The following is a 15,997-nucleotide window of genomic DNA, read 5'->3' as shown; positions in this document are numbered from 1 at the left end:
GGGCAAAAATGACTCTATATGTGCAAAGCTGTTAGACATAAGTGTAATTGTAGAACAAAGTTAATTTTCAAAGTATGCTCTCAGGGAGACAAATTGAAATGCACGCCACACTTTTCAGATTATTTAGTTAAACAAAAAACTTTAAATTCACGAATGAAGAGAGCAACGGTGTATTAGCATCTGGTCACTGGTAGCATCAACTGCTTGAAGTCACAGAATGCAACGAAGGCATCTGCAAGCGACAGAAAAGTCCCATGAGAAAAAAAAGACTAACGACTAAATAGTCGTGTGACTTGTGATTAACATATTTAAGGCCAGTATAAATATATATTTTTAATGAATTTAAGATATTTTAAGGCCTGAATTTTAGATAAGACCTTTTAAGGATGTGTGACATCCTTGCAGCATTTTGTCTGTTGGATAAAATCCTAATAAAATTACATTGCATCCCACGTTTTATCATTTTAAATTCACTGAGGATTCAGAAGGACTTAATATGTGCAAAAGTCTGCTCCTGGCAAGGACAACTCCCGTTCAAAGTGAGCCGTTTTAAAAAACACTTGGTTAAATCCAGACATGCTACAAGGTACAAACAAGTATAACAACAAAAGCTGGAATATCATCATCTATTTATTGAGTTTTCGGTGAGATTGTCTCATCTTCTCCACAGCAGCGACGGGCTCCCGTTCCCTACAGATCGGAGCGACGGAGCCGAGGATGAGTCACTGTCCGGGCTGCTCCCGACTATCACAACAGCACGGACAGAAATCTCAACCTCCTCCCAAAACCCAGAGGAGCTGCTTCATGCGACACCGAACAGGTGGACTGTCGAATGCAACACAATTAAGAGAGCAGTTTTAACAGCTCAGGGAGCCGAGAGACGAACAGACAGCGTACAGCTTCCCTCTGACAGGATAGAAAAATAACATTTGCTAAGATCCATTAATCTGCTTATTCTCTCAATAAAACCGGGGCTTCACTGAAGCGACTATACTGTGCAAGCTAAACAAGGTCACTTAAAACAACGTACGTGTTGGCCGGTCGTTATTTCAGAACACAAAAGTACAAAAGGAACTAAAGTAAAGTAAAAACACTCATTTCTGCAAGCTATTCTGCAAACCTTTTTCCACATAAAGGCAGCTTAGATTCTTCCTGATCAAACTAAAACGATTAGCATAAAAAATAATAAAATATAAAATATACAGTGGACTGTTTAAAATTTAAGGAGTAAAAATACGAAAATAAAACAGCATGAGAACAGATACGTAAGAAAAAACCACAGACCGGCATGACGGTACAGCATCTGCACAGGCAAACAGGAGGTATAACGATCTGTTGTTTCAAAGCCTACCATACAATGTAAAAGAATGACACTTTTAGTGGAAATATGTAACTTTAAGCCCGATGGCTTCAAAAAGACAGAATCTGAACAGTTAACACTGAGGTCAGTGTGTTCAAAACTAATGGAAAAAATGAAAAAATTGCTTTAAAGTTCCCTGATGGATGCAGAGACGTTGATTTTGCAAACAAGCTAACATGACATTTTGTTTCTTCCTCACAGCATAACAAAATTTAATAATAAATGTGGTTTTTAAAACTATTTTCATTATAGCGTTTAGCAGTAATGCTATATACGTTTAAAGTTTCGTCTTCGATGCTTAAAACGACTCCAGCTCGTGTCGATCTTTCAGCTCAGGTGACTGGGTTCAAATTTTCAGACTTATCTGAATGCAAAAACAAAACAAATAAACAAAAACCCTCAGAGCAATTTTGCAGCACAAAAACAATATAAAACTAACACACTGACTGAGATTTTAAAAAATGCTAGAGATATATATTTTTGACAAAAGTGCCTCACAAAAGTATTGGCACCCTTCAGTGTTTTTCACATTTTGTTGCAAAATTTAAAATCATTAGATTAGCATCAAGTTGAAGGAAGGCTTTCTTGTATCAATCTGATGCCACCAAGCAAAATCAAATGCGATCAAATCATTTTATATAGGGGTATCAAAGTTAAAGAGGCTGAAAGCAACACATCTATAAACTATTTCATATTAGTTTCCTATAAAAAGAAATTGTTTTTGCAACCTGACAAAATGTAAAAGAAAAATATAAGGGGTGTAAATACTTTTGAAAGGAAACATTAAACAGCTATTTTCTCTAACATGTCCTTGTATTTAGTGATGTGTTGGTGCAAAAAAAAAAAAAGTGACCCTGCACAGACGTATTAAAACATCCCGCCCTCGATTCCTCCCGCCGTAACCAAGGGAACGCTGCGACGACAACATCCTGTAGTAAAGTGCACTTCATGCATCTCTCCTATGCTTCAAAATAAGCACATTATTAAGATCCAGAGGTTCTACTCTCCCTTGAAATGAAGGGGACAACCGAACGAGGACCCTTGCATTTCCACTGAGACAGTTGTGTGACTGAAAATGTGTGCGGCAGCTAAAATCATACCGAAACGTGGGGTTTCATGTATCCGTTTAGCAAAACATGATAAGTTTGTCTTTTTTTTTTTTTTTGCGTTTGCAGTCAATGTGCAAATTTCCTGCAGTCCTCCCGTCGTTTCTGCCCGCGGTAGCAGCAGCTCCTCGGTGTGTGTGTGTGTGCAGACAATATCGGGTTCATTCAGGCTCTCCAGCAGTGTTTTGTGTGTTCAGTGTTTCTACTCGCGCTACCTGATCCGCCCGTCGCTTTTGACCGGGCCCAGTTCGGACTTTGGATCAGGGGAGAGGGAGCTCCAGGTAGTTTTGGTGCACAGCCCCACGGCCGAGCAGGAGGAGGTCTTGGCGGAGCAGAGGTCGCCTATCACCCAGAACGCCCCCACCAGGCTGTCTACCCAGGCGTCCAGGGGCCGGCCCACCAGCTGAGCGGCTCGCCGGGCCGCCTGCATGGCGGGCTCCTGAGGGGGCAGCTTCAGCACGGAGCTCAGCTGCTGGAAGCTCTGGTCCAGGTACAGGTTACCAGGAGGACCCGAATGGAGCCAGCTGTCCTCCTCTGGAACAGAAAAATAAATAAAACAAAAATTAGTCTGTAAAAAACCCCCAACATTTTCTCAGAATATTGTTTTAATTCACTATTGTAAGATGTCATTTATTAGTGTTGTTAATATTGTTTTCTACATTCTACAGCACAGAAAAGGTCATCTAAAATATAGCAACATTTTATGTTTTGAAATGTCTCATGCATACCTTAGTTTGAGCACAAAACATTAAAAAAAAAAAACATTTTCAATAACTTTGAACATACAAAGCAGAAGACAAATAATAAGTGACTTATTATTCCATTTACCTGGAATGAATAAATATTCATTCCAGGTAAATGACCTTCCTACTCAAATTTTATATATTTTTATACACAAAATATGTCAAAAAAAAGTTCTTCCTATGTCTTATGGCTTTTATCAAAGAAATAAGTTAGATAATTCCAACAAACCTAAAACAAGAATTGTTTAGTCTGATTAAACTTTCAGACAATGAGAGGAGAAAAGTGTCCTTTTATAAGTTGTATGAAAATATCTGGTTTCAACTGTGAATAACATTTTCCATTTAGGCTTTTAATCAAGATTGCACTTTATTACAAAACTGCTCAGTTTGAATATCAAGCACTTTCAAGGACTTTATGCATAAATCAAGCACTTTCCAAACCTTGAAAACATCAGATTGAAATTCAAGGACTTCAAGCACGCAAACAAACCGGGAAAATAACGTGTTTTAGAAAATGATTCATAGCCCTTCAACTTTTTCCTCAATACTTCATTGAGTTTTGTTAGAGTTATTATAACAGAGCAAACGTACCTCTGCGCAGCGGCTCCTTATTATTAAAAGTCAGCGGCATCACGAGGAATCGAACCTCCGCTACGCGCTTCCACTGTTTCAACACCCGCACTGTCCAGGCGCCGGGCCGTAGGGGATGCTGTAGAGGCGGTTTGTACTGCGTGTACTCTGCGTCCATCTCCACTGTGATGTCATAGGACGCTGCCACCACCTGCGCCGGGTCGATCCAGACGATGGTGGCCGTGAGGTTGGGCCCGCGGGCCCACTTCTGGACCGCCAGTGGCTCGTCTAATGGGCCGATGACGCCGCCGAAGTTACGGAAGATCCTTTCTTTGGGATCCCAGTCTGTCCCGATCTGTTACCGAGAAAAACCCGTCAGTTAAATTAGCATTTTTCTGGAATCTGGGTTTTTTTAAAGAACGTTTTGGTTTAAGTGTCATCAATGTTAAAAAGTTGCCGTGAAAACCTCCAGATTCTTGAGCCTCTCGAATTCTTTGAGGTTCGTCTCGAAGACGAGCGTCGCTTGAGGCATGGCCCACAGCTCCAGCGTCTCCTTGCGCTTCGACTCCACGCCGCGCACCTCCTGCCGAACGAGGTAGCCTTGGAAACGGTCATCGTAGAAGTACAAATGGACGGACAGAGGGTGGCTTGCTGGTTCAAACCTTCAAAAGAAGAAGCTCCTTGTAACAACATCCCGTTACCAGTCAGAGAATATTCAAAGAGGAAACAGGAAACGAACCTGCAGGCTTCTGTCTGGCTCTGAGAGGTCATCAGGCCCTTCAAGGTCAGGCGGAAGAAAGAGGTGTAAGCCGTGAGCGCCACGTCACTGAGGGAGCCGACGCCGTCCGGCTGCTCGAACACGCTCTCCCAGTACGCCTTGATGGCGACGGTTCCCGGGGCGTACTGGCCGTACAGGTGGGTGTCCAGGATGTCTATGGCCTCCTGGTTCACCGTCGACTCAAACTTTCGGGCGAAAAACGTCGGACGAGTCAATTGCTGTGGATTTAAAAAAAAAAAAAAAAAGTTTTAGGATTGAAATAAATCTAGCAGTCTGGATTTTATTTTGAGGGAATATGAATACATTTGCAAGGCAGTGTAATCTCAGAAGGATGAGACACTGCCCTCTTGTGGTGAACTCACCTGAATCCGAATGAGGTCTTGCGGTTTGAAGTCGTTGGGGGAGCAGCCGCACCAGTCCACGATGTGCTTGTACTGGCATTTACAGCCCAGCTTACGGTTCCAGTTGGTGACGCGCAGGTTGTTGTCCACCAGGGTGTCACACATGTGGCTGTTACCAAGCAATGTGTGGAAAAATGACTGAGAGAGAGAGAAAGAGAGGCAGACTTTTAAAAACTCATTTATTGAGCTTTAGTGATCCATATAAACGGTCAACTCAAATCAACACATTCATAGAGGAAAGTTCAGAATAACTTCATAATCACAGAGATTTTGAAAAACATCCAGTTTATTCATTTCAAAATATTTTTTTTCTAACATCACTCTTGCTTTAATTATATCCTGGAAAAGCTTTACACATTCACAATTCTGTTCATTGTTAATCTTATATTTTCTGCTCAATTAAAGTCCAAAGAAAAATTCAACAACCATTCTTTTTCTTCTTCTTGAGTGAAAGAGAAAGAAAGAAAGAGAAAAAAAGAGAAAACAAGAAAGAAAAGAGAAAGGCAAAAACAGAAAAAAAAGAGAGACACAGAAAGAGAAAAGAAAATGACAAAGAAAAAAGACATAGAAAGATCAACAAAATTTAGAAGAAATAAAAAAAAGAGCGACAGAAAGATAAATACGAGTCAAATGGAAAGGCTGCATGAACTGGCTCCAAACACGAGGTCTGGATTACAGAAGGTCACAGCTGTACAGTAGTTCCTCTCATGCGGCGCCGCTGCTGCACGCTGTGCTGCGCAGCTTACAGTCCTCCATTATCTCTGCTGCTAGTCTGCTCTGACTTGGCAGGGAAGTGGAGCCTGAGACGGGCTCTTTCCTCACTCTCTTACCTCGGCGGGCAGCAGCGCGTAGGTGTAGAACTGCTTCAGACCCAACACCAGCTGGTCCCGGGAGCCGACCACATAGTCCACGAAGCGGCGGGTCAGCGCGAACCAGTCGGAGCCGCCGGAGACCTCCAGGCCCTCTGGGATGCTGCGCTCGCCGAGACGCCACATGTGGTTGTCACACTCGTGGAAAAGCCGGTCGAGGCCCTGCTTCTTGATGAACCTGGAGGACAGAGCACAGACCAAAGCATTGTTGGGAGTTCTGGTTGGGGGTCTACCTTTAAGATGAGCGCGCTCACCTTGCATTCTCTCTCCCATGTGACTTGAGGAAGTTCTTGTCTCGGTGCATCGACAGAAACATCACCAGTTCATCGTTGGTCCTACAGGAGTTCGATATGGTGAGAAAAAAAAAAAAAACAGCAGATAGGAGACTTTGATTAATACAAAGGAGCTGAGTAATAAACTACTTTGGAAAAGATTTAGGGCCAGTAAGTGAAGCTCTCTGGGGACAGTCCAGGTGGACAATCAACTGCTTTGATTGGGACTCCCTTAAAGCAGTCGGCTGCCCCCAAAACCCCAGCTGGAGGCTGTTTACCGTCGGCTCTGTGACTAAGTGACCAGAACGGTTTATTAACCACGATGCTGCAAAACAGATTAATGTTTCCATCAGCAGAAATGCTACGGCTGCCACTTTCTAAAGCTGCTGGGGTCAGTTAAGAGACCAAAACAGGAAGAGGCCCTTAAAATGAAGTCATTACTGCAGAACTGGGCATTAGATAGTTACAGATAAAGGTGTTTTTAAAAATTGCTAATGTTAATTCTGCTGATTTTTCCCTGTGACTTGGAGTTCAGAGTGATGCTTCATTTCAAACACAGTTCAAAGAGTGAAATCCACAAATAGATTCACAGAGTGATGCTTTATATTAAGTGTTTATTTGACTAAAATAAACACTTAACTAAACTCCAAAGTTTAGTTTCTCAAAAAGAATTATAACATGACATAAAAGATCAATTAAAAAACTATTTTTAATAGAGAAATATTATGGTATGGATGACAAAAATCACAGGGGAGATCACTGACTTGACAGTGGACTCTAATTAACACCGTCTGCAATTAAGCCTGTCACAATAAGCAATTAATGAATCAATTAATCCCATATTAAATTAAAATGAGCTTGACAATTTACATCTTGATTAATATTTTTTGATAAAAAATTGTGTTTACAAAGAAATCATAATCCATTTTATTTATGGTTTTGGCTTTTGTGTTTGATTTTGGATATTTAAAACGTCTTCCAGTTTTCTTTACAAAATTGAAGCTTATTACTCTTTGAGAGAGTAAACTTGCATTATTAGGGCATTATCAATATATTACTTGAAAATGGCCTAATAATAACAATAGAAAGGTTTGTTTTTGTGACAGACCTTTCTACAATTAGGTATGCTACAAAAGGTCAGTGCTATAGAAGTTGCCTTCTCAGATTTATCCAAGCATATTCATAGAAAGTTTAGTGGAAGGAAACAGTGTGCTAAAAAGCATAATAATTGTAATAGTTTGGAGAAATTATTGCTACTTTTCAGTTTTAAATAAAAGCAGTTTGGCTATATTATTTGTGTTTTGAAAACCATAATACAGAGACACCATTGTCAATCTTAGACCAGCCTCTTTCTAGAAACATCCATCACTTTATTCTACATTGTTTTGCTCCGTTTCTGTTCACGTAGCTAACCTGGTCGGGAAGTCTGTGGCGCTGAGGTTGATGAAAAAGTCCCATTTCCACTCCTGCATGGTGAGCAGGTCCTGCATGCTCCGCAGGTAGGCTTTCAGGAGGCTGGCCCCTCCCCAGATGGTGACCATCCGCCAGGGAGTGGCGCGCACGTTGGGGTACTGCTCAGCTATCTGCAGCACCTCTCGATGCATGTAGCCGGACCGCTGCAGGAAACGGAGCAGATCAGACGACGTTGGCTCAGCTTCAAAGAGTTTCATCACAAAATATTAAAAAAAAAACAAAAAACAAAAACAAACGCTGAATGCTGCTTTCTACCGTGACTCATCAAAATAATGACAAAAGGGAAATGAAAACGGTTGTTTATCATCTAAAAGGAAATGCTGAACTTAAGAGTGAGCGTGCTTTCACCAGCTAAACTTGTGGACTCCAAATAGGAGGAAATAAAAGCTTTTTTTAGACCTTGGAGATCAATTAGATTTATTATAAACAGCTTGTTTTTTTGTTTTTTTAAAAAGGGTTACTCAAGGTTGTGAAGCGATAAATGGGCAGTTCAAGGGAAACAGACACCTTAAAATAGATTGTCCAGGGACATAAAGTCCAATTTTGTTAAGAGAAGAACAAATGGCGTGTAATGAATCTGCTCTGAGAAACCGATCGAGGTCAGCAGAAGTAGGCAAGAACTTTAACGGGATTTGACAAGATTAAGCAGCTTCCTGCCTGGTGTTTAGAAATGAGGCCAAATGAAAGGAAAAGGCGAAAGGAGCAGCCTAAACTCGCAGCCTTCAGCTGCAGAGTTAGCGGCTGGGTGATGAAGCACAGAGCTGGAGGTTCGCATATAACCCGAACTGTTCAGCTCAAGCAGGCGTTTCCACAGAGACAAACGGTCTCTCTCTGTGAAAACCGGCCGCCGTCTGTTGGCAGCAGAACAGAGGAAGTGACCAGGTGTCCGGCTGCAACAGGAGTCCTGCTTTCGGGAACCGAACCTGCTCTCTGCTCAACAGATTCGCCATCTGCTTTCCTTTCGAACACAACAGCAAGTTTTCTAGCAAAAACGGATTCCTGAAGAATAACCGTGACATCCCCGACTGACCCGGTTTTACTGCAGCGAGAGGAGAGCAGGGTAAAGGCAACCTCTGGGACAGAGGGAGAGTTGGTCATTTTAAGTTCACAGTAAGAAAAACAATCCCAACTGTGTTAATGTAACCAGGAAGAAGGAGCTAGTTCAGGTGTGTGCAAACTTTTTGCCTTGAGGGATAAAATTGTTAATATGAAACTCACAAAAATCTTTTTTCTTTTTCTTTTGAAGTCTACAAATACATTTCTTGATACTTTTTTTATTGTATTTGCTCAATAATAAACTAAATACGCAAGATTTCTTTTAATCAAACAAAGCATACTTTTGTACAAGAAAGATCTGTAAATCATTGCATTGAGAGAGTTTTTAACTGTTAATAATAAACCGACACACTGTTCCTTGATTTTCTGGCTTAAGATTAACGCAGAAGTCTGGTTAATAAATTTGTAATTAGTTTTGCTGTTCTAGCAGGCCAGATTTGTTTCACACCAGCTTTGTGGTCAGGGGTCCGTTAGGGCCCAAGGCCTTTTCTCTGGGTCGAGAGGTCCAGGGTTCAAATCCCGGACGAGCCCCCAATTTGTTATGGTCTGGCTCTAGAATCATAACAAATGATTGCAACGCAAGGGATAACTTAAAATTAAGATTTAACAAAAATCATGACGGGCTGGAAAAAATCGGGCAAGGAGAGGGAGAAAAGGGAAAGAACGGGCGAGGTGAGTGAGAGACAGTGGTGCATCTCAAGCTGTTCTGGAGACACTGGCCAGCTGCCTCCATTTCCAATCAGCACTAATTAGGAGCTCTGAAACAAAGATGTTAGTGAGACCCAGAGAAAAGAAAAGGCCTTGGGCCGTAACAGGTTGCACAAAATCATTCAGAGGGCCACAAACGGCCCCTGGGCCGCACTTTGGACACCCATAGAACAGTGTGGTGGTTCATCTACTGGCTGTACCTTGTCTACATGGATGTAGTAGTAATGATCTCGGTGGTATATGGCCTTGATGAGCCGCCTGAGCTGCCGTACGGCTCGGCCGTGGACCATCAGCACGAACGCCACCCTGACCGGGTTCTCCACCTTGGACAAGCTGAACTCCACGTCGCCTGCAGCCTGGACCGGCTGGGACACACCTGGCCACAGAATCCAGGTGCAGGTTAGAAAAAGATGATCATACACTATAAACAATCTAATAAAGTAAAGTAGGGCTGAAATGATTAATCAAATTAATCATGGTGAATCGATTATTGAAATAATCCTCAACTCATTCAGTAACTGATTAATCATGAACTGAAGTATGCGGACTCAAAAAAAAAACGACAATGGCTGAAAGAACAACACCCTCAGAACTGTAATCACATCAAAATTGAACAAAACATAAATACATTTTGCATTTAAGACAAAAAAAAACTTTCGTCTGTAAATATGTTCAACCTAAAACGCAGCTCTGAGCTCACCGAGTTGGGGGCAGAACTGGGGCAGCGCTTCCGGCATGAGCTGCCCCGCCTGATGTTGGCACACAATGTTGGCTATCTCCTGCCGGCACTGCTGCGACCCAGCGCGGTGCAGAGCCGACAGCGCGTCCTTGCCCACGATGTCGCATTTAGGCATAAAGTCACCGTTGGGCGCCTGGTGCGCGCCATCCACGCTTCCGGGCTCCCCGGGGATCCCGGCGGCTTGCAGCTTTGACGCGCCGTCCAGGCTGAAGTTGCGGCGGCTGCTAGACAGATCGTGAGAGACCGCGCCGTCCACCCCGGCCGTCATCCCCCTCTCCTGGGGGGTTCTCTGTCTGACGCCAGGCTTCGCCGCTCGCCGGTTGCCACCTTTCCTCTGCGGGAGGGCTGCCGTTCCCCTCTGCCTCTCAAACCTGGTGCTCCATTTGCCCCTGTTCTGCCCGGACAAAGAATTTGCTTTGTCTCTCTTGGAGTCCTGGCTGTTGGGGTCGGGCAGCTTGGACCGTCTTGTTTTTCCCTGAAAAATGAGACCAGGAAAAAAATTAAAAAAACAAGACACATTTGTAGAGGTTGATTCATACTCTGACTGACATAAGGTAAACAAAGATGGCCACTCAGGCATCAGCAGAAAGCCCTAGAGGCGATGATGTGTTTACTTGGTTCTTATTTTTGGGGTTTTTGTCTTCCCATTTCGCTCATCTGGGTTATTTTTAGCAGCGCCTCTGTGTTTTTGTGGAATTAATCTGACGAACCGGAGAGTCACAAACAATCCAGTGATTCACCACACAGGCCGCAACAAACCCCACTTGCCTCTTTTTGGCAGGCAAACTCCACACTCGTGAAATTTGGGTCAGGTGTGTGCAACATTAAAATCCAAACAGATTGTGTATGTGTGTGTTTGTGTGTGGATTATTTTGGTACTGCAGTGACTGGAGAGAAGGAGCTGTGTATTTTATTCAGACATAAACTGCTAAAGCGCCATAATGAGAGTTGCTGCATGTTGGTACCAAAGAGGGGAACCAATTAGGACTTGGACTGAGGTTCATTTTCCACTGTACTGTGCAAGACTTAAGGTAGAAATAAAAAGAATCAGGAGCACACACCACACTTTAACAAAATCCTTTGAGAGGACAAGAAAGAGAAAACTGAATCAAACCCGTTTTAAATCCTCCAGCCAAACAGCATCACAGCTTTGGCACACTGCAACGGCTTTTTAAAAATATGCACATAAAAAAAAAAAAAAAAGTAGTGAGTAGGCAGAAAGCTTTCAGACGCTTCAAATCAATATGGTAGAATGAAGGCTCGCTCGCCTCCCACCACTGGCATGCAGACTGCAGGGGGATGCTGGGAAACGGAGGCAGGCCGGCGGCAGGCCGGCAGCTCTGTGGTCGGATCGGGAGCCAGATGATCCCCGGCCAACAGGAAAGCAGCTGCCAGCCGATGCAGGACAGTCAGCTGCTGCCGGCCAACAGCGGCCACTGGATCATCAGCGAGGTGTCGCAGGGCGGATCCAAACATTCACAACATACCTCAACTGTTTTATACAACGACGAGTTTGTGCAGTTTCTCACAGGAATGTTGTTGAAAGTTTTTGTTCATCGTACTAGGGTCCGTCACGATACATTTTCAGAAGTTACTGTGGTAAACGATAATAGTATTATTTTACGAGACCATTTTTAACCAATATAATGCAAATATGCCCTATTAAAGATCAATAAAGTCTCATTTCTGACAAGAGTTTTACACTGGACCTTTTTAATTAAATATTCAAAATATATAACCAAACCAACAAATAAAACTCAGTTGAGACCAATGCACCAGATTGAAGTCCTTCATCCAGTCTTTGGTAAAAAGAGCGAGAAGAGAGAAAAACTGCAACAAACGTCAATACTTCTGTTGGGATTTTATGTGACAGAGCAGCGAAAACGATACATGGTTTCCATTTTCTCTCAGGAAAAATCAGAAAAGTATGCCATGCCCGATTTAATTTCAACCAATAAATCAGTGAATAATATATCAGTGACTAGACACAGGTGTCCACTAATTAGGTAACTTCAAATGGATAACCGAGTAGAGGGGTGGGGGTAGAACCGTTTTTCTTGAATGTCAATAAGATAAATAGAAACTTGCAGCTTCCACGTGACAAAATCTGAGTTATTGCTTAGAATGGTGGCTTAGCATATTCAGCATTCTTCAATCCCAGCAAAAATTTTATTCTGATTAATTTCCAAGTGCAAATTGCAGCTAAACGTTGACAATTTGCTATGACCCTGATTTCTGCTTTTAAAAGCAGCTCATAATAATCATAATAATCTGGATTTGATTTTTGCAGAAGTTTCTTCTTCTTTTTCTTTTTTTTTTTTTTAGCCACAAGAGAAAATCTCGTACATCCAGCACGCATGACCCGCTGGCTGAAGTTTCAATTATCCTTATCAACTGGCTTTCACGGCTTTTAATTAAAAAAAAAAAAGATCATTGTTTCGGGGCGAAAAAAAAAAAACAACAACGCATGGACTGAGAACCAGCCGAGGCAGAGACTTGATTTCCCAATTAAAAGTGGAGCGAGACCGAATCAGTATCACCATCTGCTGGAGCGGGACTCGACAACGAAGGAGGAGGGGGAGGGGAGGGAAGAGGATGAGGAGGCGGAGGAAGACTCTGTGGTTTTCGTCTGTCCCTTCTCTCTCGAGCAACAAAGGGGTTTAATGAAATGCATGTGACTGAGTGTGTTCGCTCAGGGCTGATGGTCTTTTAGCGTTCTGCATCAGGCGCGTGCAGACTTGGTGCTGACATCTGCATAGCTGTCTGCCAACACAGTGGAATACATGGCTGACCTCCGCACTAAGGAGAGCGCTCTCTGCCTCCAGCTAGGGCTTACAGGGGGTTATGGAAAACTGATTCACCCTTCCTTTTAGTCAGTAAGACAAACGGCGAGTCGTTTGACATTTAAATGGAGGCGTTTCATTGTTCAAGATGCTAGATTTTATCCTGACTAAATGGAGAGGAGCCAAGGCTTCGGCCAATTGAGCCTTGAGCTCTCTGATGAGCTCAGGGGTTTAAACGGAAATGATCTGCAGCACTAATCTCCTCTGAAGACCTGGGAAGTCGGTTGTCTACCTTGATCTGAGGCAAAGGTCACGCAACCCTGCAAACCCTCAAAGCTCCGCCCACAAATCTACCCTCCACACTTGGGGGCGTGGGGGGGAATAATGCACCTTCCACACTTTTCAGGTCATCACATGCTCAGGTTTCAACATGGTGAAGCACTCCAGGTTTTTTTTTCTTTTTGTTTTTTGTACAGGCTGAGCCACTTCTCAACTTCTGCTGGTATCCAGGTCATGTTCTTTATAAACAAATCAAGCAGCATATGAACATATATGAACTTCCAGGGTCACAGCTCCAAGGTTATTAATTCATTTTCAGACAATTTGAAAATGATATGGAGAAAGGTGAATTTATTGCTTGGATCAGTGACTGCCTGTGAGACTGAAAGACTGTGTCTAAGTGGTCAGCAGCGTAGGAGCACCACAGGGCGCTGTACTCTCACCATTACTTTTCACTCTGTACACTTCAGACTTCCAGCGCAAGTCGAACTTCTGTCATCTACAGAAATACTCTTGAGACCGAGGTGTATCATTGATAGTCCAGAAGCAGAGCTGAGAGAGCCGGTGGATCACTTTGTGGCGTGAAAACAATCATCTCATCTCAAATGTAAACAAAACAAAGGAGGTGATTGTAGATTTCAGGAGAAACTGGGTTAAAACAAACCCTATTTCCATTATGAGGGAAGAAGTGGAGGTGGACGAGGAATATAGACACATCAGTGTTTGTCTAGACAACAGACTGGACTGGAGACGCAACAGCAAAGTGGTCTATAAGAAAGGATAGAGCAGACTTTGATTCTTGAGGAAGCTAAGATCCTTCAAGGTGTGCTGCAGATCTTCTATAAGTCTTTTGCTGACAGTGCCATCATCTGTTGGGGTAACAGCATCAGAACCAAACTCTAAACAATCAATCTGTTCCGGGAACCACTGTGGAGAACTAGGAGATGATGGTGCCAAGAACAAGTTTGTATTAAAAAAAGAAAAAAGAAAAAGAAAAAGTTACAACAATAACTTTGTGTCTTCAGTTTCGATTTTAGGTTTTTCTTTTTCCAGAATTTTTCAAACCTGGAAAATATTATAATCAATATTCCATATTTTCCCTGCCTGGACATGAACTCCGGCTATAAACAGAGCCTCGGATTGATAGTTTACTTCCTATGAAGGGTCTTAATAAAGTATTCAGACTTACGCAGACTAACTGAATTACTTAATAAACGACTTCTCTATTAGATGTTTTTCTGTTTCCTGTGTTTGCTTTCCATTTTCTCTACTTGAAGGAGCCAGATGAAACAGTATGACAACAAGCAGCACACAGCCCACTGTTGCTTCTGAAACAACTTCGTTTTCATTCAGCTTTCCACAGCGAGAACCAAAAACGTACAGTTAAAACAAGAAGAACACTCTACTTCTCTCTTATTTCTCGTGGGCGTTTGTGATAAATGACAACAGAGGCAAGGCTGATCCAGCAATAGTAACATGTTTCTGCTAAGCGCTAACATAAGCTACCGTTACAGTATAATAACTCACAGTGAGCTGAGCTAAACGCCAACGGCTAATCCAAACAAAATCAGAGCCATGTCTATAAAATACTCAGTGGGACTGTTTCTCACCTCTGGTGGGCCTTCTTCCAAGCTCCTAAGACTCCAAACCACAAGTCCCTGGATCAGCAGGATCATTAAAGCAGCGGAAATCACTAGTTTATACCGTCGAAGCAGCTTTTGGACTCGTACGCTGGCCACCATTTTTCCAGCACGGCACGTTCTGAGCAGAGCGTCCACGCGGGGTCGCTCTGTGCTCAGGATGAGATTTCCGGTTCGTTTTAGGGATTCGACTGATTTGGCTCAGCTCACGAGCAAGAATCGGCTCTTCTGCTTCTCAAGCGGTTCTTTACTCTTAGAGCTGCATGAATATTAAATAACTGGATTGGGCTTTGTTAGGTTTCTGTGTACTTCTTAGGGGGCTGCTTTCCTCCAGTTTAAACTTAAACTATACAGCATGTTCTCTCAGTCTTTCTCCAAAAATATACAGATAAGTAGAGTTGCCAACTTTTAAATGAAACTTGGAGGGAGACAAGTGTGGGGGCAATTTAAAGAAGTTGGGCAAATAAATTTAAGACACAATGGCACTGTACATCTGTTCCTGACAATCAATTGTTTGTAATCATATGTTTTGTTTTGTTTTTGGCTTGTTTTATATGTAAAGTTTTATTCTCATAGCAGAAGGAGTTACAAAAGTATTTCCAGTTAAATTCTAACACATTCTAACATTATTATCTAGATATTCATTCTTCCAGTTTCACTGGTTCACTGAGTCGGTGTACAGTGGACCAAACTTATAAGGGACGAGCCAGTGTTTCTTTTTAATAATTGGTTCGCAAAACAAAAGTAGAAAGTAAAAAATTAGGGAAACATTTTATTGTTTAAAATATTAAATGAGACACAGAACCAAAGAGGTACTTGAGGCTCTGGAACAGCATGTTGCAGACCCCTGAAAACCGTGATCCTATACCTCAATCGGGCTGAAGCTAAAAGTGCAACGCATTAATTTTTAATTCATTTTTAAAGTAAAACTTGATGATCTGAAACAACTGCAACAAAAAGGAAGACATTTGCAAAGGGCCAACACTTTGTTAAGCTGCACTTATAAAGTTATCCTATCAACAGACTCAACAAAGCAGTGGATCTTAATAAAATCATATCTGAAGGCTATTGTTTGCTCTGGATTTTATTTTGGGGTGTCAGTGTAAAAGGTTCTTACAATATTTTAGTCCTACAATTTTTTTTTCTGTAGCAACTTTGAAAACCGTACATTACCTTCTAGTTCAAAATCATTATAATTATTTTATTCAGTAGTGTGATTC

The 15,997-nt window shown here is 42.3% G+C and overlaps 1 protein-coding gene across 1 annotated transcript; it reads right to left on the bottom strand.

Annotated features, from left to right (window-relative positions):
* Nucleotides 1-612: 612 nt before the first annotated feature.
* xylt2 (xylosyltransferase II) lies at nucleotides 613-14,901 on the bottom strand. Its single transcript, XM_014972377.2, has 11 exons — nucleotides 14,748-14,901; nucleotides 10,037-10,550; nucleotides 9,537-9,712; nucleotides 7,513-7,715; nucleotides 6,082-6,162; nucleotides 5,789-6,005; nucleotides 4,920-5,096; nucleotides 4,519-4,775; nucleotides 4,246-4,441; nucleotides 3,801-4,134; nucleotides 613-3,000 (listed from the first exon to the last, which is right to left on the bottom strand). Exons 1-11 carry the CDS (start codon nucleotides 14,877-14,879, stop codon nucleotides 2,678-2,680), a joined length of 2,610 nt encoding a protein of 869 aa, XP_014827863.2. The 5' UTR covers nucleotides 14,880-14,901; the 3' UTR covers nucleotides 613-2,677.
* Between the last annotated feature and the right edge of the window lie 1,096 nt (nucleotides 14,902-15,997).

The sequence above is a fragment of the Poecilia mexicana genome, unplaced genomic scaffold, assembly GCF_051168715.1.
Source record: "Poecilia mexicana isolate PSO_F unplaced genomic scaffold, ASM5116871v1 scaffold_8, whole genome shotgun sequence".
NCBI lineage: Eukaryota > Metazoa > Chordata > Actinopteri > Cyprinodontiformes > Poeciliidae > Poecilia > Poecilia mexicana.
The sequence above is the reverse complement of the archived record's forward strand: the minus strand, read 5'-3'. Positions and strand labels throughout refer to the sequence as shown.